This window comes from Thalassophryne amazonica, chromosome 6 (assembly GCF_902500255.1).
Source record: "Thalassophryne amazonica chromosome 6, fThaAma1.1, whole genome shotgun sequence".
NCBI lineage: Eukaryota > Metazoa > Chordata > Actinopteri > Batrachoidiformes > Batrachoididae > Thalassophryne > Thalassophryne amazonica.
Window position 1 is genome coordinate 3,560,195 of NC_047108.1, and position 27,065 is coordinate 3,587,259.

A 27,065-nucleotide genomic window follows, 5' to 3' on the forward strand; every position below is an offset into this window, starting at 1 on the left:
AGAGGCTTGTGTGCCCCTATGAACGTGAGAGCTGTGTTGTCTGGAGCCTTTGTGCTCCTGGTGGGGTCAGATGCACTGTCCCATGGGTGGCAGTGAAAGTTGAGGGCCTCGATGGACCAGACCCGAGTGGTAGAGGCTAGCCCTGGGGTGTGGAACATCACCTCGCTGTGGGGGAAGGAGCTTGTGTGGGAGGTGGAGCGCGTTAGATCTGGTGAGCCTCGCCTCCACACACAGCCTCGGCTCCGGAACCACTCTCTTTAATAGGGGTTGGACCTTATTCTTCTTTGGCCAGGGTGTGAGGCGCCGGACGGGCTGACTGATATACTTCAGACCAGCATCCCTTAAAAACAAATAAGCAGACATGTACAGGGCAACAAAAACAAAAAAAATCTTGAACTTCATGCCCTGCTTGAACCCACACACAAATCATGTGATGTAACAAGCACAGAAATCAGGGGGTAATCATAGGATGGGGGGGGGGGGGGGGGGGTTGTTGCTGCAATGCCAACACACACATGAAAATTTCAATTTTTTGTCACACACTGGTTACATAACTTTATACGCATAACTTTAAAGCATGAAAGACCAATTATTAAGTGATCTACATAACCCCAAACTGGTATCTTTGGTAGCTTTTGGACCCAAATATAATAGTTACCCAACAGATATAGAACATTGTGTCATGTACAGTGAGGAAAATAAGCATTTGAACACCCTGCAATTTAGCAAGTTCTCCCACTTAGAAATCATGGAGGGGTCTGAAATTTTCATCTTAGGTGCATGTCCACTGTGAGAAACAATATAAAAAAAAATCCAGAAATCACAATGTATAATTTTTTTTAATAATTAATTTGTATGTTACTGCTGCAAATACGTATTTGAACACCTGCCAACCAGCAAGAATTCTGGCTCTCACAGACCTGTTAATTTTTCTTTAAGAAGCCCTCTTAATCTGCACTCTTTACCTGTATTAATTGCACCTGTTTGAACTTGTTACCTGTATAAAAGACACCTGTTCACACACTCAGTCAATCACACTCCAACCTGTCCACCATAGCCAAGACCAAAGAGCTGTCTAAGGACACCAGGGACAAAACTGTAGACCTGCACAAGGCTAGGATGGACTACAGGACAACAGGCAAGCAGCTTGGTAGAAGACTGATTATTTATTAGAAAGTGGAAGAAACACAAGATGACTGTCAGTCTCCCTTGGTCTGGGATTCCATGCAAGATCTCACTTTGTGGGGTAAGGATGATTCTGAGAAAGCTCAGAACTACACAGGAGGACCTGGTCAATTATCTGAAGAGAGCTGGGACCACAGTCACAAAGATTACATTAGTAACACATGATGCTGTCATGGTTTAAAATCCTGCAGGGCAGCAAGGTCCCCCTGCTCAAGCCAGCACATGTCCAGACCCATTTGAAGGTCACCAGTGAACATCTGGATGATCCAGAGGAGGCATGGGAGAAGGTCATGTGATCAGATGAGACCAGAATAGAGCTTTTTGGAATCAACTCCACTTACCATGTTTAGAGGATGAGAACAACCCCAAGAAAATCATCCCAACCGTGAAGCATGGGGGTGGAAACATCATACTCTGGGGGTGCTCTTCTGCAAAAGGAGACAGGACGACTGCACCGTATTGAAGGGAGGATGGATGGGGTCATGTATTGTGAGATTTTGGCAAACAACCTCCTACCCTCAGTAAGAGCATTGAAGATGGGTCATGGCTGGGTCTTCAGCATGACAATGACCCCAAACACACAGCCAGGGCAACTAAGGAGGGGCTCCGTAAGAAGCATTTCAAGATCCTGGAGTGGCCTGGTCAGTCTCCAGACCTGAACTCAGTAGAAAATCTTTGGAGGGAACTGAAACTCCAAACCTGAAAGATCTAGAGAAGATCTGTATGGAGGAGTGGACCAAAATCCCTGCTGCAGTGTGTGAAAACTTGGTGAGAAACTACAGGAAACGTTTGACCTCTGTAATTGCAAACAAAGGCTACTGTACCAAATATTAACATTGATTTTCACAGGTGTTCAAATACTTATTTGCAGCAGTAACATACAAATAAATTATTAAAAAATCAGACATTGTGATTTCCAGATTTTTTTTTCCGATTATGTCTCTCACAGTGGACATGCACCTAAGATGAAAATTTCAGACCCCTCCATGAATTTTAAGTGGGAGAACCTGCAAAATCGCAGGGTGTTCAAATACTTATTTTCCTCACTGTAAGTCATATCAGACTTCTAGCAAAAATCTCAGTAAAATATCTATCTGACAATTACCCTAATAGGTAACTGTGTCAGTCAGTCAGTCAACAGGTACCCAAAAGGGTAAATGTCCATGTTACCTATTTGGCTGACAGCTACCCAAATGGGTGACTCATTTCCACAAACATTCAATATTTTTAACTTTCCTACTACTGGTGGTTGGCTCTCACTGCGGTATTGTATCACTTCCTGTTCCAGAGCACAGCGGTGTTTTGCTGTATCTGTTAGCTGTTTAATCTGCGCAGTTAGATTGATCTAGTTAACTAGATAACGATTTGTTTCACAGTGTAATCTTCACGCGCCTCAACTAAAGCACTCCCTCTGCTGAATCACCGCTAAATTATTTACACATTATTTACTTTGCGTGCTTTTAGGAATCCGCTAGCTTAGCGCAGCTACTAGCTCTTAGCCGGTTTAGCATGGCGGCTTCTCCTGTCTCTCCCGCACTTTTCTGCTCTGGGTGTGAAATGTTTAGTTATTCCTCGGCCTCCTTTAGCAGTAATGGTACTTGTAATAAGTGTAGCTTATTCGTAGCTTTGGAGGCCAGGCTGGGCGAATTGGAGACTCGGCTCCGCACCGTGGAAAATCCTACAGCTAGCCAGGCCCCCTGTAGTCGGTGCAGACCAAGGTAGCTTAGCCGCCGTTCGTTCCCTCCCGGCAGATCCCGAGCAGCCGGGAAAACAGGCCGACTGCGTGACTGTGAGGAGGAAGCATAGTCCTAAACAGAAGCCCCATGTACACCGCCAACCCGTTCACATCTCTAACCGTTTTTCCCCACTCGGCGACACACCCACCGAGGATCAAACTCTGGTTATTGGCGACTCTGTTTTGAGAAATGTGAAGTTAGCGACACCAGCAACCATAGTCAATTGTCTTCCGGGGGCCAGAGCAGGCGACATTGAAGGAAATTTGAAACTGCTGGCTAAGGCTAAGCGTAAATTTGGTAAGATTGTAATTCATGTCGGCAGTAATGACACCCGGTTACGCTAATCGGAGGTCACTAAAATTAACATTGAATCGATGTGTAACTTTGCAAAAACAATGTCGGACTCTGTAGTTTTCTCTGGGCCCCTCCCCAATCGGACCAGGAGTGACATGTTTAGCTGCATGTTCTCCTTGAATTGCTGGCTGTCTGAGTGCTGTCCAAAAAATAAGGTGGGCTTCATAGATAATTGGCAAAGCTTCTGGGGAAAACCTGGTCTTGTTAGGAGAGACGGCATCCATCCCACTTTGGATGGAGCAGCTCTCATTTCTAGAAATCTGGCCAATTTTCTTAAATCCTCCAAACCGTGACTATCCAGGGTTGGGACCAGGAAGCAGAGTTGTAGTCTTACACACCTTTCTGCAGCTTCTCTCCCCCTGCCATCCCCTCATTACCCCATCCCCGTAGACACGGTGCCTGCTCCCAGACCACCAACAACCAGTAAAAATCTATTTAAGCATAAAAATTCAAAAAGAAAAAATAATATAGCACCTTCAACTGCACCACAGACTAAAACAGTTAAATGTGGTCTATTAAACATTAAATCTCTCTCTTCTAAGTCCCTGTTAGTAAATGATATAATAATGGATCAACATATTGATTTATTCTGCCTTACAGAAACCTGGTTACAGCAGGATGAATATGTTAGTTTAAATGAGTCAACACCCCCGAGTCACACTAACTGCCAGAATGCTCGTAGCACAGGCCGAGGCAGAGGATTAGCAGCAATTTTCCACTCCAGCTTATTAATTAATCAAAAACCCAGACAGAGCTTTAATTCATTTGAAAGCTTGTCTCTTAGTCTTGTCCATCCAAATTGGAAGTCCCAAAAACCAGTTTTATTTGTTGTTATCTATCGTCCTCCTGGTCGTTACTGTGAGTTTCTCTGTGAATTTTCGGACCTTTTGTCTGACTTAGTGCTTAGCTCAGATAAGATAATTATAGTGGGCGATTTTAACATCCACACAGATGCTGAGAATGACAGCCTCAACACTGTATTTAATCTATTGTTAGACTTGATTGGCTTTGCTCAAAATGTAAATGAGTCCACCCACCACTTTAATCATACCTTAGATCTTGTTCTGACTTATGGTATGGAAATTGAAGACTTAACAGTATTCCCTGAAAACCCCCTTCTGTCTGATCATTTCTTAATAACATTTACATTTACTCTGATGGACTACCCAGTAGTGGGGAATAAGTTTCATTACAGTAGAAGTCTTTCAGAAAGCGCTGTAACTAGGTTTAAGGATATGATTCCTTCTTTATGTTCTCCAATGCCATATACCAACACAGGGCAGAGTAGCTACCTAAACTCTGTGAGTGAGATAGATTATCTCGTCAATAGTTTTATATCCCCATTGAGGACAACTTTGGATGCTGTAGCTCCTCTGAAAAAGAGAGCTTTAAATCAGAAATGCCTGACTCTGTGGTATAACTCACAAACTCGCAGCTTAAAGCAGATAACCCATAAGTTGGAGAGGAAATGGCGTCTCACTAATTTAGAAGATCTTCACTTAGCCTGGAAAAAGAGTCTGTTGCTCTATAAAAAAGCCCTCCGTAAAGCTAGGACATCTTACTACTCATCACTAATGGAAGAAAATAAGAACAACCCCAGGTTTCTTTTCAGCACTGTAGCCAGGCTGACAAAAAGTCAGAGCTCTATTGAGCCGAGTATTCCTTTAACTTTAACTAGTAATGCCTTCATGACTTTCTTTGCTACTAAAATTTTAACTATTAGAGAAAAAATTACTCATAACCATCCCAAAGACATATTGTTCTCTTTGGCTGCTTTCAGTGATGCCGGTATTTGGTTAGACTCTTTCTCTCCGATTGTTCTGAGTTATTTTCATTAGTTACTTCCTCCAAACCATCAACATGTCTATTAGACCCCATTCCTACCAGGCTGCTCAAGGAAGCCCTACGATTAATTAATGCTTCGATCTTAAATATGATCAATCTGTCTTTATTAGTTGGCTATGTACCACAGGCTTTTAAGGTGGCGGTAATTAAACCATTACTTAAAAAGCCATCACTTGACCCAGCTATCTTAGCTAATTATAGGCCAATCTCCAACCTTCCTTTTCTCTCAAAAATTCTTGAAAGGGTAGTTGTAAAACAGCTAACTGATCATCTGCAGAGGAATGGTCTATTTGAAGAGTTTCAGTCAGGGTTTAGAATTCATCATAGTACAGAAACAGCATTAGTGAAGGTTACAAATGATCTTCTTATGGCCTCAGACAGTGGACTCATCTCTGTACTTGTTCTGTTAGACCTCAGTGCTGCTTTTGATACTGTTGACCATAAAATTTTATTACAGAGATTAGAGCATGCCATAGGTATTAAAGGCACTGCGCTGCGGTGGTTTGAATCATATTTATCTAATAGATTACAATTTGTTCATGTAAATGGGGAATCTTCTTCACAGACTAAGGTTAATTATGGAGTTCCACAAGGTTCTGTGCTAGGACCAATTTTATTCACTTTATACATGCTTCCCTTAGGCAGTATTATTAGACAGCATTGCTTAAATTTTCATTGTTACGCAGATGATACCCAGCTTTATCTATCCATGAAGCCAGAGGACACACACCAATTAGCTAAACTGCAGGATTGTCTTACAGACATAAAGACATGGATGACCTCTAATTTCCTGCTTTTAAACTCAGATAAAACTGAAGTTATTGTACTTGGCCCCACAAATCTTAGAAACATGGTGTCTAACCAGATCCTTACTCTGGATGGCATTACCCTGACCTCTAGTAATAGTGTGAGAAATCTTGGAGTCATTTTTGATCAGGATATGTCATTCAATGCGCATATTAAACAAATATGTAGGACTGCTTTTTTGCATTTGCGCAATATCTCTAAAATTAGAAAGGTCTTGTCTCAGAGTCATGCTGAAAAACTAATTCATGCATTTATTTCCTCTAGGCTGGACTATTGTAATTCATTATTATCAGGTTGTCCTAAAAGTTCCCTGAAAAGCCTTCAGTTAATTCAAAATGCTGCAGCTAGAGTACTGACAGGGACTAGAAGGAGAGAGCATATCTCACCCATATTGGCCTCTCTTCATTGGCTTCGTGTTAATTCTAGAATAGAATTTAAAATTCTTCTTCTTACTTATAAGGTTTTGAATAATCAGGTCCCATCTTATCTTAGGGACCTCATAGTACCATATCACCCCAATAGAGCACTTCGCTCTCAGACTGCAGGCTTACTTGTAGTTCCTAGGGTTTGTAAGAGTAGAACGGGAGGCAGAGCCTTCAGCTTTCAGGCTCCTCTCCTGTGGAACCAGCTCCCACTTCAGATCAGGGAGACAGACACCCTCTCTACTTTTAAGATTAGGCTTAAAACTTTCCTTTTTGCTAAAGCTTATAGTTAGGGCTGGATCAGGTGACCCTGAACCATCCCTTAGTTATGCTGCTATAGACTTAGACTGCTGGGGGGTTCCCATGATGCACTGAGTGTTTCTTTCTCCTTTTGCTCTGTATGCACCACTCTGCATTTAATCATTAGTGATTGATCTCTGCTCCCCTCCACAGCATGTCTTTTTCCTGGTTCTCTCCCTCAGCCCCAACCAGTCCCAACAGAAGACTGCCCCTCCCTGAGCCTGGTTCTGCTGGAGGTTTCTTCCTGTTAAAAGGGAGTTTTTCCTTCCCACTGTCGCCAAGTGCTTGCTCACAGGGGGTCGTTTTGACCGTTGGGGTTTTTCTGTGATTATTGTATGGCCTTGCCTTACAATATAAAGCGCCTTGGGGCAACTGTTTGTTGTGATTTGGCGCTATATAAATGAAATTGATTTGATTTTGATTTGATTTCCATGTCATCTGTTTATAATTGATGTAATCTTTTTTTTTTAAGAAAAACTGTACAAAATGTTTAATTTAAAACTTAGATATAGAAAAAATAAACAAAATAGCGGTAATAGTTATTTTTAGTGACTTTTTAAAATGTTAATGTCTGTCTGAAACAGAAAAGCAAAGAATAATGTTCATTTTTGTTTGTAATATTCCACTCTTATGGATGAAAGAATAAAATATGTTGTATCCATTATGCACAGACATAGGAGGCAGGGGCATGGGGAGTAACTGTCCACCCCCCGGATTCAGGAAACTGCTAAAATCCAGGCAGATGGGTTGGGATATTTGGGAATTGGGGTGAGTAAAAAAAGTTCTGCCACCCATCTGCCCATCTTTTGTTGACTTGGATAGGCTGGAAAAAGCAAAAGACAGTCTTATTTTGTTCTGAGCCCATTCAGCTTTCAAAAAATAAAAAATAAAAAAAATATAAAAATTAAAATGTGCTTGGAAAATTTTGCAGAAAATAATTTTTTATTTATTTGATGAATCTTGCCATATTTGCTGCTGCCATTTCTGCTGCCAAGTTGGATAAAAGTAATGGAAGCTGCCAAAATCAGAATTCCCATGCTGAAAGACTGTGCCAATCATGATGGGATGATCTTCTGTCCTTTTACTATGCAGTGCTAGATGCTTGAACACGGTGACTGTCACATGCACATTTACTGGGATTAAATGTTTTGTCTGCACCAAAAATAGTTGTTTCTTCTCCATTGCAACACGTCTGCTTGATGGTCTTGATGATTTGATCATTGTACAGAATGACCATGTCTGCAAAGTTGAATTAATTCTCTCTCTCCTCTTGTATGTGTATTTTCTGACTTGCTGGACGTCTCGTGGTGCTTCAAATATGTTGTCAGAAGTCATGTCATTGTACACCCACTGCGGCTTGCGGTGTTTGACCATTTCACCCACTTTTAACCACGACTCCAGCTGGTTGGATATACTGTGCTATTCCAGTCTTTTGTGCGATGCCATGACGCTCTAATCCTGGATATTGCCCTTTGTTACGGTGGGCCTAAGAGGCCAAATGAACTGCAACTCAAGAAAACACCAGCAAACAGAAAAACGCTGCAAAAGCATGCCAAAAAAAAAAAAAGAAAAATTGGTGGCAGTGGTGGCCCCGTGTCCATCTGCAAACTGCCAATCAAGTTGACAGAAGAAGAAGAAGACAGTCATGTATCCAGCTGTGGAAGGTAAACAGTGGATTAAATTAAGGCAAAGACTCTTCACCCAACCGTTGGGCAGATAAATATAATGACTACGTTTACATGCAGCCAATAACCCTTTCATAACCGGAATATTAGCAATAACCCGGTTGTGCATGGCCATGTAAACACCCGCAAAAACCTGAATATGCTCATATTCTGGTTTTTAAAAACCTGAATATGACCCCTGGGTTGCTCCTTTTCTAACCTGAATATCAGGTCATATAAACGCACATCGGTATATCCCCATAGACAGGAACATTATTTTGTGCTCTGCGCATGTCCTATTCACAAGGAATCTTGGTCTTTTGAGTACGGCAACTACTTGTATGCGGCGCGCGCAACCCACCAGACACAATAGAAGCAGAGGTAAACAAGTATGGTGAAATCCAGACGCGGCAGCACAGCACCACACTTTTTGAGCGAGGAGGAAACTGAATACTTCATTAGTATCGTGAAAGACATGAATATAATGTCTTTTATTGATGGTAGAAAGAGGAAGAAGGAATATTGACCTGAATATTAACAGCATGTAAACGTAGTCATAGTCTTACCTTATTTGCCCAAGCGTGATCATGTATTTGACACGTTTTGTGCATCTAAACTATGTTTTTTATACAACTTTTTTAAGGCTCTATTGCAGAGTGGAAAGCGGCGTATGTTTGACACATTTAACAGCACCGTCTTTAATTACTGTGGAAAAAACACCACAATGGATGAAAGCAGATAAACTTCATAAGCATTTTGAACGGAAGCCTGTTAACGACGACGAAACAGTTTTTATGAACAAATTGCTGCTTGTTGCCTGTAAGATGGTGTTAGTTTGACACATTTCCCTATGATGAGCCAAACAGAACCGCTTTAGATCACAGCCCCTCTGCGGGCTGCGAACCCTACCGCAGCCTGTGAGAAAATATCCACCTCTTTTCCCCGCGTTGAAACCAGAAGTGAATTTACAAGCGTGCTTATTGGTTGGTTGTGGTTGGGGGTATATGCTCGCGTGTTTACTTTATTGAACCAACGGTTGGACGTAGAGCCACTCCGTTAAATTAAACGGAGGGTCTTTCAGTGATGTGAGGAGAACAAGATGCAGGTAATGTATGTGTTAATTGTATTATCCATATAATACTGTAGATATATTTAATACATACATAGCTAACTGTAGAGTTTGTTAAAAAAAACAAGCAAACATAGGGTAGTGTTAGCTATATGTTAGCATAGCTTTTTTAAGTACTGTGAGTAAAAGGTATTAATGTGTGACACAATGGGCCTCATGTATCAACGTTGCGTACGGCGATATTTGAGCGTATATGGGATGTACGCCAAAACGGCTGCGCTACTTGGCATTTATCAATGTGATCGTTGGCGTACGCTGCGCTGAAAATATACACCAGGTCGAGAGGTGGCGTAAATTATACACCAAAATGAACCAGCGCTGGAATGCACATAAAAATGAAGATGATCAACATGATAAAACAGTGCCATTATACAAATCAATGCATATATAACACTTTCCTGGTTATACTACATAATAATCAATACAAATCCCGCCTCTGCGGGATTGTTATGGAGCACGATCCACATGTCAAGAATTATTGACGTGAAAAGAGAATACAGTGGTCCCACGCTATAACGCGGTTCACCTGTCGTGGCCTCAGAGTCTCGCGGAGTATTTAGTCCAATTTTGCATGCCTTTTTTACAGTGTTCTGTGTTCTGCGTGTCTGTTTATAAGAATATTGTTGCCCAGAAGAGAAAAGAGCACCAACAACTACTCATAACTGTGTTTGTCACTCGGAAACAAACACCTGCAGCCAGATGTGAGTGGAAAAAGGTGCAGCGCCAGGACGCAGAGGCGCGATCTGTGAAATACTGGTCAGTCACTATTAATAATTTCTTATGTGTCCGACCTCATTCGTTGATCGTTAAAATTAATTTGTTAGTTCTAAATGCCATCATAATTATTTATAGGAAAACGTTCTATTTTTATTTCTCAAACAAATGTTTGGGCCTGAAAAGTTTGGTATTATTTTCCTACTAAGGTTTGAACTTTGAGAGTGTTTATACACGAGAGAAAAGTGAGAAAATGTTCATGCCTGATTGAGAAAAGTGTATAAACTGTGTAGTGAGGGGTTTTACAGCTTTGAAACGTCTATAATAATTGTAAAAAATAACGCTGCCTAACATCGCGGTTTCACGTATTACGGGCTATTTTTTAGAACGTAACTCCAGCGATTAATGAGGGACCACTGTAACACTTTATTGATTATATACTACAAAACAATACGACGGCCGCTTTTGACGCTCTATTGGCACACGTCGTGATTGGTGGAATTCTTTTTCATTGCCGTCTTTCCGGCTTCCGTGTCGTAAAATGAGGGTGTCTGAAGCAGAGTCTGAATATTTATGGGCGTGTTTATTATAATGATCGTTTCCACCTGCCGCATTTATCAAGATCACGTCAGGTGTACGCCAGAAATGGGCAGGTGTGCACTGCTTGATACATGTCACGGCGACTTTGGTGTATTTCAAGTTTACGCCGTAAATTTACGCCACAAGTGCGCAACATTGATACATGAGGCCCAATATCACTACTTTATTGACCTGAAAATGAAATCAAATGTGACATATTTGTCATTAAGTAACCACAAAGTGGATTACTTAAGTGCTCTTATAATTGTAAGTGTACTGTTTATCTTTTAATTTGTTATTTTGATGTCACAGGTGTTCCCTTTCCGTTTCTCCACCAGACAATGTCTTGTCCATATTGTGGAATCCAGCTGGTGGGACGGACATATTGGAAGTTTTTTGTGGCTCAGGTTTTGGCACCTTTGATAGAGAATGGTAAGAACTGGCCTTCCTTCCAGTTAAACATTCACCCCTCATCTTTACATGCCATTATCCATTGTCTTGGTTATGAGTGAGGTACACCAAAAATGTCAGTCGGTGCAGGTTTAATTAATTAATTTATTTTTATATCTGTGCCTTATTACTTATTTACTCCAACAACTAAAAATTAGGTAGGACACTTGTAAAAAAGTGACTTCTGAGTACTTATATACTGTCAGGATTTCAGAGCAGCTGAGCACAGCAGATGATAGGAGGCACAATGCAGACTCTCAAACAGGTAGTAGGATATCAAGGACTTTATGGTAGGCAGTGATCTGGTACACAAAGAAGCAGTCAGCGAGGTGAAAGTACAGGCAGGCGAAAGGCAATGGCATTGTAAAAAATTAACAGGCTAAGGTCGAGAGCACGGCAAACAGTAGTAAGTGGGCAGAGACAAAAACCAGGTCCAGGAAACAAGAATGGTCAGGCACAGTGAGGCAATAAAGTACAAACCAAGGAACACAGATCTAGAGCAGAAGAGCTGGCACGAAGACATGAAAATCAACGAACTAGCAATTTCAAACAGAACTCCCAGGGCTTAAATGCATGGTGAACAATTAGGCAGTGATGGAAAATAGGTGTGGTGAGCTGGCAGGAAGTGGGCGTGGACAAACAAAGATAAGAGACAAGGCAAGAGAGTAAAGTGAGAAATGGGAAACCAGAAGACAAACAAATGGGGCGTGGCCAACAGGAATAAGGAAGTGCTGGTGAAGGGCAAGAGAGTATAGTGATCTGAGGGTGTGACAGTAATACAGATGAAACTGGGTGTGAAACATGAGGAACAAAGATGAGGCAGAACTGATAGGGGAGTGCAGTGACATAACCAGAATCCATAAACAAACAATACTAAAATATCCAGACCGAAACAAACAAGAAACTCTAGACAGAATGGAATCTTAACATTAACAGAATAACAGGTGGAATCTAAACATGAACAGAATAACAGGTGGAATCTTAACATGAACAGAATAACAGGTGGAATCTAAACATGAACAGAATAACAGGTGGAATCTTAACATGAACAGAATAACAGGTGGAATCTAAACATGAACAGAATAACAGGTGGAATCTAAACATGAACAGAATAACAGGTGGAATCTAAACATGAACAGAATAACAGGTGACAAATGGCTAAAACTGAAAAGAAGGTAACAAGTAATTCAAAAACTAAAACTAGGACAGAGCTGATGAGTGGAAAAAGTACAAAACACAATGTGTGTCAGATAAAAACTGTGACCAAAGCAATCATGAACAAAATCAAAAACAGTAGATTAAAGACAAACAAAACTAGAATGGCACTAAATGTGTGGCTGATGTGTGAAGAACAGAAACAAGCTGTGAAAAAGCAAAATAAACAGATGATCAAAAACCAAGTGAAAGACATCAATATAGAAAGGCTGATGGAAAATAAAAGGTCAAGACCTGAACAGGGGCAAATCCTGACATATACAGTGCATTAGTGGATGAGCACGGATTTGTGTGCTCCTTTTACAGTGTCACATGGATATGTGTCTGTCAAATAGGAATGATCCATAGATCATTGCAAAATATTATGTGGAGTGTGCATCACGGATTGGTCAATTTACAACATGCCTTCGTGTGGACTGTGGCACAGAAAATGGCACAGTGACCATTCACTGTGGATTAAGATCAGAGCATAGAGATGAATTTGCAGGAGCCTGCAGTTATGTGTGGCACCTCAGCTACAAACCAACAGATCAAAAGTTGGTGGTCTTCCTTCAGAAAGTAACGGTACATGCCTTTTAAAGTAATTTCAGCAAATGTGAAATTTAATGCTGCTTTTCAGTCAGCCCTATTTCTAAAACATGTCTAAAGTTCTTACTTGTCAATAATGTAGTTTTTTTTTTTTTTTTTTTGAATGTCTGAATGTCAGATTACAGTCGCAACAAAAATTCTAGCAGCATCACGTTTCTCAAATGATGAACCACGTCTCAAAAAAATGTTGCAATAAGAACTGCTTTGGTATACCAGTGACATTTGTTTGTACTGAAACCACACATTCATAACGTATGAGATAAGACAACTCTGAAACATTCCTCAGAGGAGTGTTAATAGGAACTGTAAAAAATCTCTTTTCAAATTTTTAAGACATTATTGTATTTCAAAATACCTCTTTTAATTAGTAATTGAAGTCATCTTTAGCATTTAATAGGTCCTGGCATAATAAAAAAACAGAATGCAATGCTAAAGTATTGAACCTGTCCAATGTCTGTGTCCCAAGAACGTTACCTGTGAATCTGTAGACCCTGGTAGTAATAGGACTGGAGTTGTGCTGAGCACAGACAGATGGACAAATGGACGCAAAGTCTTTGCAATGCCTGATGGCCATATTTTGGCCTTGGGTAAAAATGACACATTGATCCACTTCAAATTTTGTATGTTTGTGTGCCTGTGTAGTACAATACTGACATCTAAATCCATTCGAACACCGTTAGAGGATCTAAAAACAAGAGGAGAAGGGACTCTTCAAATCTGAGACCTTGAAAAGTGAATTTAAGAATAGTGGTCCACAATTTAAATGAGCGGTGTAAGAAATTCAGTTATTGTTACTGGAAGTGCTTCATTTCAGATATTTTTTGAAAATTGTGTGGTACAAAATACTGAGGGTATACAAAATACTTTCAGTTATATGACCAAAGTGCTCACAGTTCAGGATTCTTCAGATGAATTTGGTTAATTGTTTTTAAGACAATAATTACATTTAACACATTTTGTGTATTTTGTCATTCCATCATTAGGACTCAGTTTCAGTGACCTGAGAGAGAGATGTCTTTTCACTGGCAGTCATGAGCATAAATGCCTTTTGCAGTATGTCTTCATGAATGTCCTGCAAAGAGTGTTTGACACCTCTGCAACAATCGCACCGTCAGACCTGTGCACCAGTCTTGTTGTCCATCTGGTAAACTAGAAGCCGTGTATCACCTTCCTCAGACTGTAGGTAATGTATTTAGTCTACATTTTAGGTCATAGTGTCTCCTAAAATGTTGCTCACACAATAGTGTACGAACAGAACACCTGCCCATGTTGCTGTCATTCCGCCTTGTGTTAGTTTATAAAAAGATTGAGGCCCAGACTTTTCCTCAACCTCATCACTAGACTTCATTTAACAGAATGGTATTAAGGTTGAACAATTTGCTCTCAGTTACTCACAGATGGTACTCCATGTACTGTTGTACTGTTTGCTGCATACAAACTAAAGCTGCTTTGTTATGGATAAGACGCGGATTGAGGAGCGGTCCAGTATCTGACTGAACCCAGCATGAAATAATCAGAAGCAGTTCCAAAAAGAAAACATTTATTTTTCTGCCTTTGTGCTATACATGAAATGCTAAATAATTTAAGTTCTGGTGAGGTGAAAAGGCGGCGCGCTCTCTCAGCGTCTCAACAGTCGGAGTCCGAACGTTCAGGACTCAGGAGTTCCGCCAACACCCCCCCCAGGTGACTTTCCCAGACTGTACTCTGCGAAGGAGGAACAGAGATGAGATTATTCAACACTTATTACTACGAAATATTGTTTAGAGGATAACTTATCAGCTACACGTTTAGGTCTGGTTTCAAACTTAGTTCAAAGAGGCTGCTGCTCACAGCTAGTGGAGGATCATTAATCCGCACGCCACTGCCGTGAGGAGCACGCCAAACAATTTCCACCAATAATTACTTATAGCTGCGTATAAACGCCAATTTACATTCACGGATAAACCTTTCAGAATATTCACCTCTGTCGTGTGCTGACAACGTTTGCCTCTCACCCTCGTCCTCCTTCACAGGCGCGATGTCAGACTCTGAAACGGCCCTCAGCGTCCCCACACGGTCGTCACAAGGTCGTATTCTCCGGCAGTCTTATCCAACTCACTGCTGGTTTAAATGTAGTTCTTCATCACTACATTGGTACCAGCTGGAAGTCCTCAGATCTGCACGTGAACATCACAGGTGTCGTGGATTGTCCTGATAGAGAGCCGCACGAGAATGCAACAGGTGCAGCCAATCATCGTAACAAAGGAGAGAGACTCTTCTGCAGCACATTTTCCTCAGAGAACAGCCCCAAATCACAACCCAACCTTGTCCAGCCAAACCCCCCCCCCCCAACACACAACAGTACCCCCCCGTCAACGGGAAGCCTCCTGGCGACCGCACAAACCAGACCCAAAAACAACCCCACACATCAAAGGCCAAAGCAGAAGGAGGGCAGAGATCACAGCAGGCAGCAGAGCCGGGAGATGCGGTAGAAAGGCTGGGTGGCATCAAAACAAAAAAAAAAAACATCCCGAAACAACCCCAAATACAAAAACAAAATACAAAAAAAAGGCCCCCAGCATCCACCCCAGAGAGTACCACAAACATACCCCAGGGAAGCACACTGGGGTAAACACAAAAGAAAAACAATACCCAACCCAACACCCCCCCCAGAGGACCGTCCCATCAAACCCTGGGGAGGAACAAAAAAACACACAAACCCAAAAACCCCAACACACTAGAACACAGGTCAAAGGAAAAAACAAACAACGCCCTCCCCTAACATGTGGAGCCCGACTTCCCCCAGGGAACCTCATCGTCAACCCCAGGAGCAACGACCACGGCAGGAGCCATCCAGGAATCCCCAGGCATACAAGGGAGCCTTAACGTCCCCCAGAGGACCGTCCCATCAAACCCCAGGAGACACCCCCACAACCCAGGAACCACACCCCAGCCCAACACGGCCGGTCGGCCCCACAGTCAACCTCCCCCCAGAGGGCCGTCCCATCAAACCCGGGGGGAAACAGGAGGAAACAAAAAAACCCCAAACCCCCAGGGATTTCCAAAAACCACCCCAGGAGCAAACAAAAACTACTGAAAGCCCCATTGACCTCCCCAGCACCCCGAAAGACCCTCCAGGTCCGCCAGGAAACACGTCGTGGCAATCGGCACAGGACTACTAAGCCGCAGAAGCCAATAGGAAAAACGCAACCCAGATCCACCCCCAAGGGCAGGAGAAAACCGGCAAGACGGCCGGTGTCGACCCCCCAACTATACTCCAGCCTACCGGGAGGGGTGGGCAGCGGAAAAGGCGTACGGCACTGATCGGCCCCACCGCTCTGACTGGAGTATATCCCCACTGCCCGACACCTCAGCAATGCCAATGGCGAACGGTCAGAGGCACGCTGAGGCTGGAGAGGAACCGGGAAACAACTAAATCTAAGAAAAGAGCCCTGGACCCCCCCAGATGCAGAGGTCCTCATGGGAATGCCCAGCAACCAACCTGCACCACCCCACAACACCAAAGACGAACGGCCAGAGGTGTGTGAGGCTGGGGTTACGGGACAGGGAAATAAAAAACAACAAAATAAAACGACCCATTCCGCTAACAAAAATTAAATAACTATAAATAATTTAAAAAAAAAACACACGCTTACCTGAGTCCAAACGAACTCCGACCAGCCAGCCTGTTCACCCCACCAGAACTACCTCAAGTGCTATACACAAAACCTGGTTTACAAAAACTCCCATTTATATCCCACAAAAATGTCCATAAAACACCTGGAGCCATGTTATGATGCTGTCTCCTGACGCTCGTTTGACCGGGGCAATATGGCTGTTCTGACCCTTCCAAGTTGCATTGGCTCATCCACTAGAGGAGCTAGAGGTCCCGTCGGAGGAGTCTCAGAGGAACGAAGAAGAGGCGGTCCGGACTTATGTCGGGGAAAACCCCGAGACAAAACACCCCGCTCGGACACTCGCCCTCTCTCTCGTCCATGCTCCTTAATCTGATTGTCTAGATGAATAACCAAGGATATTAACTCATCTAAATCCTTCGGTTCGTCACGGACAGCTAGCTCATCTTTCAGGGGAGTCATTCAACCCGTCTACAAACACCCCCCTCAAAACAGCAGCGTTCCAACCTGCCTGAGCTACAAGCTCCGTAACACGGGCGTCTGTCTGTTTAATTTGAATTGAAAGGTGCTGCACTTGCTACCAAATCATCTCCAGGTGCTTCATGGACTTTCTCCTGAAATAGAACTGCTTCTGCCGCTGGGTCCATACTGGTTTGGCCGGAGAATTCTGTTATGGATAAGACGCGGATTGAGGAGCGGTCCAGTATCTGACTGAACCCAGCATGAAATAATCAGAAGCAGTTGTGTGGGCCGCCAGAAGAGGAGGTACTGCTGGCCCAGCACCAGAGGGCGCCCTGCCTGAAGTGCGGGCTTCAGGCACGAGAGGGCGCTGCCGCCATGGACACAGCCGGGGGTGACAGCTGTCGCTCATTACCTCGTGACAGCTGTCACCCATCTACTCAACATCATCTCACTCCATAAAGACCAGACGTCATCTCCACCTCGTTGCCGAGATATCATACTTCATTGGAGGTAATATCCTCAGCCGTTTTGTAATTGCAATATTTGTATATTGTGAGTGTTTGCAGGAGTACCAGTTCCTCCGTCGGTGGAAGCTGTGAGAGCGCTGAAGGCACTCTTTTCCCCTGAGGAATCTACAGTACTCTGCAAGTTATTGAGTGAGAGGTGGAGGTGGCATTCCCACCGTTGTTGTTACTGGGTGTACACACACCCACACTTGACTGTCTTTGTTCTTCGCCAGCAGTACCAGATCCGACAGTCGGGGACGGTGATCACCTGGGAATTCGGGACTTGGCGGCTCCAGTATTCACCAGGTTCTGGGGCGGCGGAAATCGTGTGGTTCCGGCTCTTCTTAGGACAGACGTCTTCTATCCTCGAGCCTGCCCACACGTCACCTTTGTGTATTGACTGTTATGATATTCTGAGATTGTCTGTATGTTCGTTGTGCACATTCACAACATTAAATTGTTATATTTTGGCTCATCTATTGACCGTTCATTTGCGCCCCCTGTTGTGGGTCCGTGTCACTACACTTTCCCAACACCAGTTCCAAAACGAAAATATTTATTTTTCTCCCTTTGTGCTATACATGAAATGCTAAATAATTTAAGTTCTGGTGAGGTGAAAAGGCGGCGCGCTCTCTCAGCGTCTCAACAGTCGGAGTCCGAACGTTCAGGACTCAGGAGTTCCGCCAACACCCCCCCCCCCCCCCCCCCAGGTGACTTTCCCAGACTGTACTCTGCGAAGGAGGAATAGAGATGAGATTATTCAACACTTATTACTACGAAATATTGTTTAGAGGCAAACTTATCAGCTACACGTTTAGGTCTGGTTTCAAACTTAGTTCATTTTTGCTGTTTTGACCCCATAACTCCAGAACATTCCGTCATAGATAGTCCAAACTATACCTTTTTGGAATTGTTAATGTGATATAGATTTCAACATGATTGGAGCATTTTAAAGTTTGACCTCTGTGTAATTCTTCATTGATCCCTACCTGCCTACAGCTACCACCTTGGGATGGCTATCATACATTTTTGTGGAGGCCATGATACACTGAGGCTGGATTCTAAGTGTCGTTTTTTCCCCTTAAGGGGTACCGAAAACCTGCTTAGCCCATGGACTATAAAGGATGATTCCTGCTGATGTGACTGATTTTGTTCCTATTTCAGACTGACCTAAAGGTGCGGTGGAGCAGATTGTGGATTCCAAGTGTCTCAGGAAGTCCTGCACCAGTTTGATGACATTCTGCCAGCTCTATGTGGTGATGACAATCTCCGGGTCCATTTAATGAACTTGGAAAGAGAGTGAAATCCCTCGACTAGTTATCTGATCCACTGCAGTCAAAAATCATATAGCACTCAAAAATATGGCTGGACTTTAGAAGATAACAACTAGTGATTCTAACAGATTATCTGCTAGATGTTAATACTATTAGTTCTGACACAAATTCTCAAAAAAACAACTTTGAACAACCTTTGGGTACAAATTTTGTTACAGAAATATTATGTTTTGTTTTTAATTGTTTAACTACTGTAAACATTCACTGGGGAAGTTTTCTACCTGAAGAAATAAGAAGGCAATGTGTTGTACTATATAAAGAACTTTTTCCTTTTAATGACATAACATCAAACAGTTTGATCCAGATGGAGGTACAGATTTGTTTTACCGAGACAGGATTACAAAAACATTCTTTAAGATCAGTATTTTTGTGAACAGGCTTCAAATAGTAAGCATTTCTTTGCAAATGTACTCCTCAAAAATAAAAGTGCACTTTAATGAAAATAAAACTTTTTCTCTGTGCTGATTTTTTTCCAGTATAATTCTACGGCTGCATCTCAGTACATTAGAGTATTGAGGTATTTTCCCCCCTGCATTTTAAAAAGCTCATTTTCAAGATATTTGAAGAAATAAATATTTCAAGTCTTTTTAAAGTTTGCCAATTACGGTTAGTGTTTTTGAAATTACAAATCCTGATATTATAATTTACTGAGATGCACCTACTTTCATGTGCTGTTTAGAGACTTTCTTGAAATGTTTAATCACAAAATGCAGGATAAAATTTAACATGGAAGGGTTTATAAAGTAAACAATGTAAAAATGTAAACTTTTGAATAAAATTAGAAACACTGAGGTTGCAACTGTCTTATGAGCAAAACGATTTGGAATTTGGGGAAGTCCAAACCCAGGAGAGATCGGGATGCCATAATCCATGGCTTCTTGAAATTCCTCATAACTGTAATACTGGAATTCTGCATGAACATCTGCTACAGGGAAGTGTGAAGTGACCTCAAAAATAAGCTGTGGCTTTGGCTGAATTCCCGCTGGAGGAATTTTCCTCAGTCCAGTAGCAAACATAAGAATGTCTTTCAAAGATAGATTTCCATTTTTCTCTGGGGAGGTACATCCCCAATTCCAATGAAGCTGGGATGTTGTGTAAATGTAAATAAAAACAGAATACATCCATCCATCCATCCATCCATTTTCTTCCGCTTCATCCGAGGTGGGGTTCGGGGGGCCGCAGCTCAAGCAAAGCCGCCCAGACCTCCTGATCCACACACACCTCCCCCACCTCCTCCAGGAGAACCCCAAGGCGTTCCCACCCAGCTGCAAGACGTAGTCCCTCCAGCGTGTCCTGGGTCTTCCCCGGGGCCTCCTCATGATGGGACGTGCCTGGAACACCTCGCCAGTGAGGCATCCAGGGGGCATCCGAAAAAGATGCCCGAGCCACCTCAGCTGGATCCTTTCGATGTGGAGGAGCAATGGCTCGACTCCAAGCTCCTCCCGAGTGACCGAGCTCCTCACCCTATCTCTAAGGGAGCGCCTAGCCACCCTGCGGAAGAAACTCATCTCAGCCGCTTGTACTCTCGATCTTGTTCTTTCGGTCATGAGCCAAATCTCATGACCATAAGTGAGGGTTGGAACGTAGATCGATCGGTAAATTGAGAGCTTTGCCCCCCTGCTCAGCTCTGTCTTTACCACGACGGCCCGATACAGCAACCACATCACTGCAGATGTTGCACCGATCCGTCTGTCGATCTCCCTCTCTCGTGAACAAGACCCCGAGATACTTAAACTCCTCCACTTGAGGCAAGGACACTCCTGAAGAGGGCAAAGTACCTTTTTCCGGTCAAGAACCATGGCCTCAGATTTGGAGGTGCGGATTTTCATCCCGGACGCTTCACACTCGGCTGAAAACCACTCCAGTGCACGCTGAAGGTCCTGGTTTGATGAAGCCAACAGAACCATATCATCCGCAAACAGCAGAGACAAGATTCTGTGGTTCCCAAGCCGGACCCCCTCTACACCCCAGGCTGCACCTAGAAATTCTGTCCATAAACGTAAGGAACAGAACCGGTGACAAAGGGCAGCCCTGGCGGAGGCCAATGTGCACTGGAAACAGGCTAGACTTACTACTGGCAATGCGAACCAAGCTCCTGCTGCGGTCATCCAGGGACCGGATAGTCCTTAGCAAAGGACCCCAGACCCCGTACTCCCGGAGCACCCCCCACAGGGTGCCTCGAGGGACACGGTCGAACGCCTTCTCCAGTTCCATAAAACACTTGAACTGGTTGGACAAACTCCCATGAACCCTCAAGCTCCTTCTGAATCCGAGGTTCGACTATCGGCTGAATTCTCCTCTCCAGTACTCTGGAATAGACCTTACCAGGGAGGCTGAGGAGTGTGATCCACTGTAGCTGGAACACAACCTCCGGTCCCCCTTCTTAAACAGAGGGACCACCACCCCGGTCTGCCAATCCAGAGGCACTGTCCCCGACCGCCATGCAATATTGCAGAGACGTGTCAACCAAGACAGTCCCATAACATCCAGAGACTTAAGGTACTCCGGACAGATTTCATCCACCCTAGGAGCCTTGCCACCGAGGAGCTTTCTGACCACCTCGGTGACTTCGGCCTGGGTGATGGATGAGTCCGCCTCTGAGTCCCCAGTCTCTGCTTCCTCTTCGGAAGACATGACGATGGGATTGAGGAGATCCTCGAAGTATTCCTTCCGCCATCTGACAACATCCCCACTCAGGGTCAACAGCTCCCCACCTGCAATGTAGACAGTGTTGGTGGGGAGCTGCTTCTGCCTCCGGAGGCGTCAGACGGTTTGCCGGAATTTCTTTGAGGCTGACCGATAGTCCTCCTCCATGGCCTCCCCGAACTCCTCCCAGACCCGAGTTTTTGCCTCTGTGACCGTAAAGGCTGCAGTACGCTTGGCCTGTCAGTACCTGTCAGCTGAGTCACACCTGCCAACAAAGACAAGTAGGACTCCTTCTTCAGCTTGACGGCATCCCTTACTTCCGGTGTCCACCACCAGGTTCAGGGATTGCCGTCACGACAGGCACCAGAGACCCTGCGACCACAGCTACGATCGGCTGCATCGACAATAGAGGTGGAGAACATGGTCCACTCGGACTCCATGTCTCCAACCTCCCCCGGGATCTGGGAGAAGCTCTCCCAGAGGTGGGAGTTGAAGACCTCCCTGACAGAGGGTTCCGCCAGTCACTCCCAGCAGACCCTCACAATACGTTTGGGCCTGCCAGGTATGACCGGCTTCCTCCCCTCCCAGCGGATCCAACTCACCACCAGGTGGTGATTGGTTGACAGTTCAGTCCCTCTCTTCACCCGAGTGTCCGAGACACATGGCCGAAGGTCAGATGATACGACTACAAAGTCAATCATCGACCTCCGGCTCAGGGTGTCCTGGTGCCTCGTGCACTTATGGACACCCTTGTGCTTGAACATGGTGTTTGTGATGGACAAACTGTGACTAGCACAGAAGTCCAACAACTGAACACCACTCAGGTTCAGATCGGGGAGGCCGTGCCGCCCGATCACCCCCACTCCAGGTCTCACTGTCGCTGCCCATGTGGGCGTTGAAATCCCCCAGGAGAACAAAAACAAAATACAATGATTTGCACATCCTCTTCAAACTATATTCAATTGAATACACCACAAACACACATATTTAATGTTCAAACTGATAAACTTTTTCATTTTTATGCAAATATTTGCTCATTTTGAGATGGATGCCTGCAACACGTTTCAAAAAAGTTGGGACAGGGCAACAAAAACTGGGAAAGTTGATGAGTGCTCAAAGAACACCTAAGTGGAAACAGGTGAGTGTCATGATTGGGTATAAAAGGAGCATCCCCAAAAGACTCAGCCGTTCACATGCAAAGATGGGGTGAGGATCACCACTTTGTGAACAACTGTGTGAAAAAATAGCCCAACAGTTTAAGAACAATGTTTCTCAACGTTCAATTGCAAGGAATTTAGGGATTCTATCATCTACAATCCATAATATAATCAGAAGATTCAGAGAATCTGGAGAACTTTCTACACGTACGCGGCAATGCCGAAAACCAACACTGAATGCCTGTGAACTTCGATCCCTCAGGTGGCACTGCATTAAAAACCAACATCATTGTGTAAAGGATCTTACTGTGTGGGCTCACGGACACTTCAGAAAACCATTGTCAGTTAACACAGTTTGTCACTATATTTACAAGTGCAAGTTAAAACTCTACCATGCAAAGCGAAAGCCATACATCAACAATGCGGCTGCCTTCTCTGGTCCTGAGCTCATTTGAAATGGACAGACGTAAAGTGGAACTGTCGCCAAGTGCTTGCTCATAGGGGTCGTTTTGACCGTTGGGGTTTTTCTGTAATTATTGTATGGCTTTTGCCTTACAATATAAAGCGCCTTGGGGCAACTGTTTGTTGTGATTTGGCATTATATAAATAAAATTGATTTGATTCGGAAAAGTGTGCTGTGGTCTGATGAGTCCACAATTCAAAATTTTTTTGGAAATCATGGACGTCGTGTCCTCTGGACAAAAGAGGAAAAAGACCATAAAGATTGTTACCAGCGCAAAGTTCAAAAGCCAGCATCTGTGATAGTATGGGGGTGTGTTAGAGCCCATGGCATGGACAACTTACACATCTGTGATGGTATCTGTGATGGCACCTCCAAAGCTTCAACAATTAGTGTCTTCATTTCCTAAACACTTGTGTTGTTAGAAGGAAAGGTGATGTAACACAGTGGTAATCATACCACTGTCCCAGCTTTTTTGAAACGTGTTGCAGGCATCCATTTCAAAAAGAGCAAATATTTGCACAAAAACAATAAAGTTTATCAGTTTGAACATAAATATCTTGTCTTTGTGGTGTATTCAACTGAATATAGGTTGAAGAGGATTTGAAAATCATTGTATTCTGTTTTTATTTACATTTCACACAATGTCCCAACTTCATTGGAATTGGGGTTGTAAGGAAAAAAAAATAGTTTTTAATGAGAATAAAATGACAAAAATGTGCCCTTACACTTTGACATGATAAAAATGCTGATCTGTATATTTTGAACCAACTTTAATACCTTCCACATAAAGCAGTAGCTCCGTACTCTTGTTTCCTCTCGAGGCCTGGAGCTGCCAGGTGACTGAACTGCACATTGAAGATGTTCTCCACAGCATCAGCTGTCAGTCTGGTCTCACTGCAGCACATGGACAAGAAGAAGAGTGAAGGATGCTGTTCCAGGGTGTTGACAAAATCCAGCGTCACTAGACCCTCTCTGAATCTCGAAAACAGTGTCATTTTAAAAAAATAGATTAGTCAGTAGATGTTACTTTTCAAGGCTGTTTTCCCTGACCTACAGCAGAATCTAACGCTCAAGGAGTTACACAAAAGCTATTCTGTAAGGCTTAAACCAGCGTTGTTACTGAGCTACTCATCCTGCTATAAAACAGAAGACCCTCTGAAAAAGCTCTTACATTTAAAACATTTGTTGACTGGGAGGTGGAGTGGATCATGAAAACAAAAGGTCATTAGTAAACAAAAGTAAATAATGCTATAAAAAGATGTTAAATAAGCACAGAATAGTCAGAATGTTATAGCTCTGGATGGAAAGATAGTTTTTGTTGATGAAGTACCACTGAATGTAATCAGCTACAACATTCTTCTTATTCTCCAGTGTCCTCATGAATCGAGCTGGAGTGTTTTTCAGAACGCAGCCACAGCTCATTCAGGGATGTCGCATTCTTTAACTAGAATAAAGAAGAAAAACAAACAGCTATATATATATATATATATATATATATATATATATATGTATGTATGTTTGTATATATAAGCCATGCAGGATAGTGTCTGGGAACACCAGGAAAGACAACACACTAATACGGGGATTAGAGAGTTGGCCAGGTTACCTTGAATATAGCTGCAGGAAGCTCTGTCATCAGAGCACATAGAAGCAGCATGAAAGGCGAGGTCAAGGTCATGGAATGTCAGGCAGAGAATCTGGCTTCATGGCAAGGACATCGAAAAACCTAGAATCCAGCAGTGAATAAGCTGAAAGCCTGGGTTTAAGTAGCCTGCTGCTGATCGGCTGCTATGCATGTCAGGTGTGCGGATGAGCTGCTTATGCACATCAGGTGTGTTGCGATGATAAGCAGCAGGTGTTCCTTGGCTCTGAGTGCACCATCTGGGGGAAAAACTCACAAACTACACTCAAGGTTAAAAACAGACAGGACAGGGAGGCAGACAAAGCCAGACCATGACAATGCCTTTTCAGTGACCACATATGGCCTTAATGTTTTTCCAAAAAAAACATTTTTTTAATTAATGACTTGATTGACTAATTAATGACTGGAAATAGGTAGATATAAATGAGCATTAGATAATCATATTTTTTTATATTAGATTTTTTATTATTATTTTTATATTATAGTATAATAATATGTTAATAATATTATAACAATAATAATATAATAATATCATAATAATTAATTAATTAATTAAATATATAATATATTTATCTCATTGTTTTTTAATTTTAGATTTGTATTTTTCATATAGACACCCGTGAAGCAACATCACATCCAATGGTCTCAATGTATGAGGCCCGCCCCCAGTGGCTCCTTCCCCGACAGCCAACAAGGGGGGAAGCCCTGGGCGACATGTCTAGCTGCTGGCAGGAGCCCACAGACAAGCAAACAAAAATAAATAAAGGCCACATTACTAGTCCCACACTGAAGAAAGAAAAAGAAAGACAAATCAAAAGTTATGCAAACCGAGTGGAAACTTCTCTTCTCAGTGTCTTAAACTATCAACATTAGCCGTTGCATCTCAAAAAAAGGTCCATGTCCTAAGGCTTTAGATTCTTCCAAATAAAGTCAATCGCTACAGATGGGTCCTTGAATTGTTTTTCTTGGCCTGATTGGGTGATGCATAGAACCACAGTAAAGACGATCCCAAACTTGATCCGCTGACAGTTCCGCAGGAGCCGCTTAGCCTCCATGAACACTGCTCTCCTCTTAGCCAACCGCAGTGGTGTAGTCAGGGAAGATACTCACTTTCATGGAGGGTCAGTGAGGTTGTGTGGGCAACTTTACACAACACTATTTCTCTCTATCTTGAAAATAGTGAAATTTCACCACCATAACTCTTGGGGGTTCTCCATCGCTGGGTGGTGGTCGTTGGTCATGGTGGACCCGGTCCAAAGTCAGAGCAGAGTCAAAGCCCAGAAGCTCCTGAAGTATCGTAGCAATAGCATCTGTAGGTCGTTGGCTTCCGCTGTTCTCAATTCCCTCTTTTATCCCGATAATGCGAGTATTGCATCGGCGCTGCCATCCTTCCAAGTCGTCTAGTTTTAGCTGTAGCATAGCAACCTCCGACTTCAACTGGTAGACATCCCCCTCCATATTCATTGTCTTATCCAAGTACATGTTCAGTCTGTCTTCCATCCATCACCCGAGTTTCAATTAGACCATATCGTCCCGTGTAGAGTCTGTTTTAAATCATGCATGCACGTGTCTATATGAGATGTCGGCCATTGCCTCAGATACAAGTCCACTGCCTCGTCGCTCGAGACTCTAGCAGACAACGAGGATTTAGCGGCCTGGATCATTTTTGATCAGGATATGCCATTCAAAGCGCATATTAAACAAATATGTAGGACTGCTTTTTTGCATTTACGCAATATCTCTAAAATTAGAAAGGTCTTGTCTCAGAGTGATGCTGAAAAACTAATTCATGCATTCATTTCCTCTAGGCTGGACTATTGTAATTCATTATTATCAGGTTGTCCTAAAAGTTCCCTGAAAAGCCTTCAGTTAATTCAAAATGCTGCAGCTAGAGTACTGACAGGGACTAGAAGGAGAGAGCATATCACACCCATACTGGCCTCTCTTCATTGGCTTCCTGTTAATTCTAGAATAGAATTTAAAATTCTTCTTCTTAGGTTTTGAATAATCAGGTCCCATCTTATCTTAGGGACCTCATAGTACCATATCACCCCAATAGAGCGCTTCGCTCTCAGACTGCAGGCTTACTTGTAGTTCCTACGGTTTGTAAGAGTAGAATGGGAGGCAGAGCCTTCAGCTTTCAGGCTCCTCTCCTGTGGAATCAGCTCCCAATTCAGATCAGGGAGACAGACACCCTCTCTACTTTTAAGATTATGTTGGGAAGGTGTCGTGACACAGACCCACAACAGGGGG

General features: G+C 43.2%; 2 protein-coding genes and 1 long non-coding RNA gene across 6 annotated transcripts in view; 2 read left to right on the forward strand and 1 right to left on the reverse strand.

Annotated features, from left to right (window-relative positions):
• Positions 1 to 26,589, reverse strand: LOC117511770. Of its 2 annotated transcripts, none has more exons than XM_034171665.1 (5): positions 24,777 to 26,589; positions 24,467 to 24,614; positions 23,948 to 24,066; positions 18,741 to 18,857; positions 1 to 340 (listed from the first exon to the last, which is right to left on the reverse strand). In XM_034171665.1, exons 2-5 carry the CDS (start codon positions 24,590 to 24,592, stop codon positions 67 to 69), a joined length of 636 nt encoding a protein of 211 aa, XP_034027556.1. In that variant the 5' UTR covers positions 24,593 to 24,614; positions 24,777 to 26,589; the 3' UTR covers positions 1 to 66. The 2 variants fall into 2 exon arrangements, with proteins under 2 accessions (XP_034027556.1, XP_034027557.1); XM_034171666.1 differs by lacking the exon at positions 1 to 340 and adding an exon at positions 15,098 to 15,144.
• The window catches only part of dennd2da (DENN/MADD domain containing 2Da), a 248,382-nt gene that overhangs the window by 373 nt on the left and 220,944 nt on the right, over positions 1 to 27,065 (forward strand). The gene's annotated exons all lie outside the window — the stretch shown is intronic.
• Positions 10,852 to 20,071, forward strand: LOC117511771. The gene is made up of 3 exons (XR_004561077.1): positions 10,852 to 11,167; positions 13,972 to 14,171; positions 18,735 to 20,071. It is a non-coding gene; the product is annotated as an uncharacterized LOC117511771 (long non-coding RNA).

Excerpts from the sequence above, each read along its gene's own strand:
- LOC117511770 (XM_034171665.1), bottom strand. The coding sequence starts at position 24,592 with ATGAGCTGTGGCTGCGTTCTGAAAAACACTCCAGCTCGATTCATGAGG. Across the intron at positions 24,067-24,466 it reads AAAACTATCTTTCCATCCAG|AGTGAGACCAGACTGACAGC; the intron begins AGCTATAACATT and ends TCCATGTGCTGC. Across the intron at positions 18,858-23,947 it reads GCTACTGCTTTATGTGGAAG|TTCATTAAATGGACCCGGAG; the intron begins GTATTAAAGTTG and ends TCTCTTTCCAAG.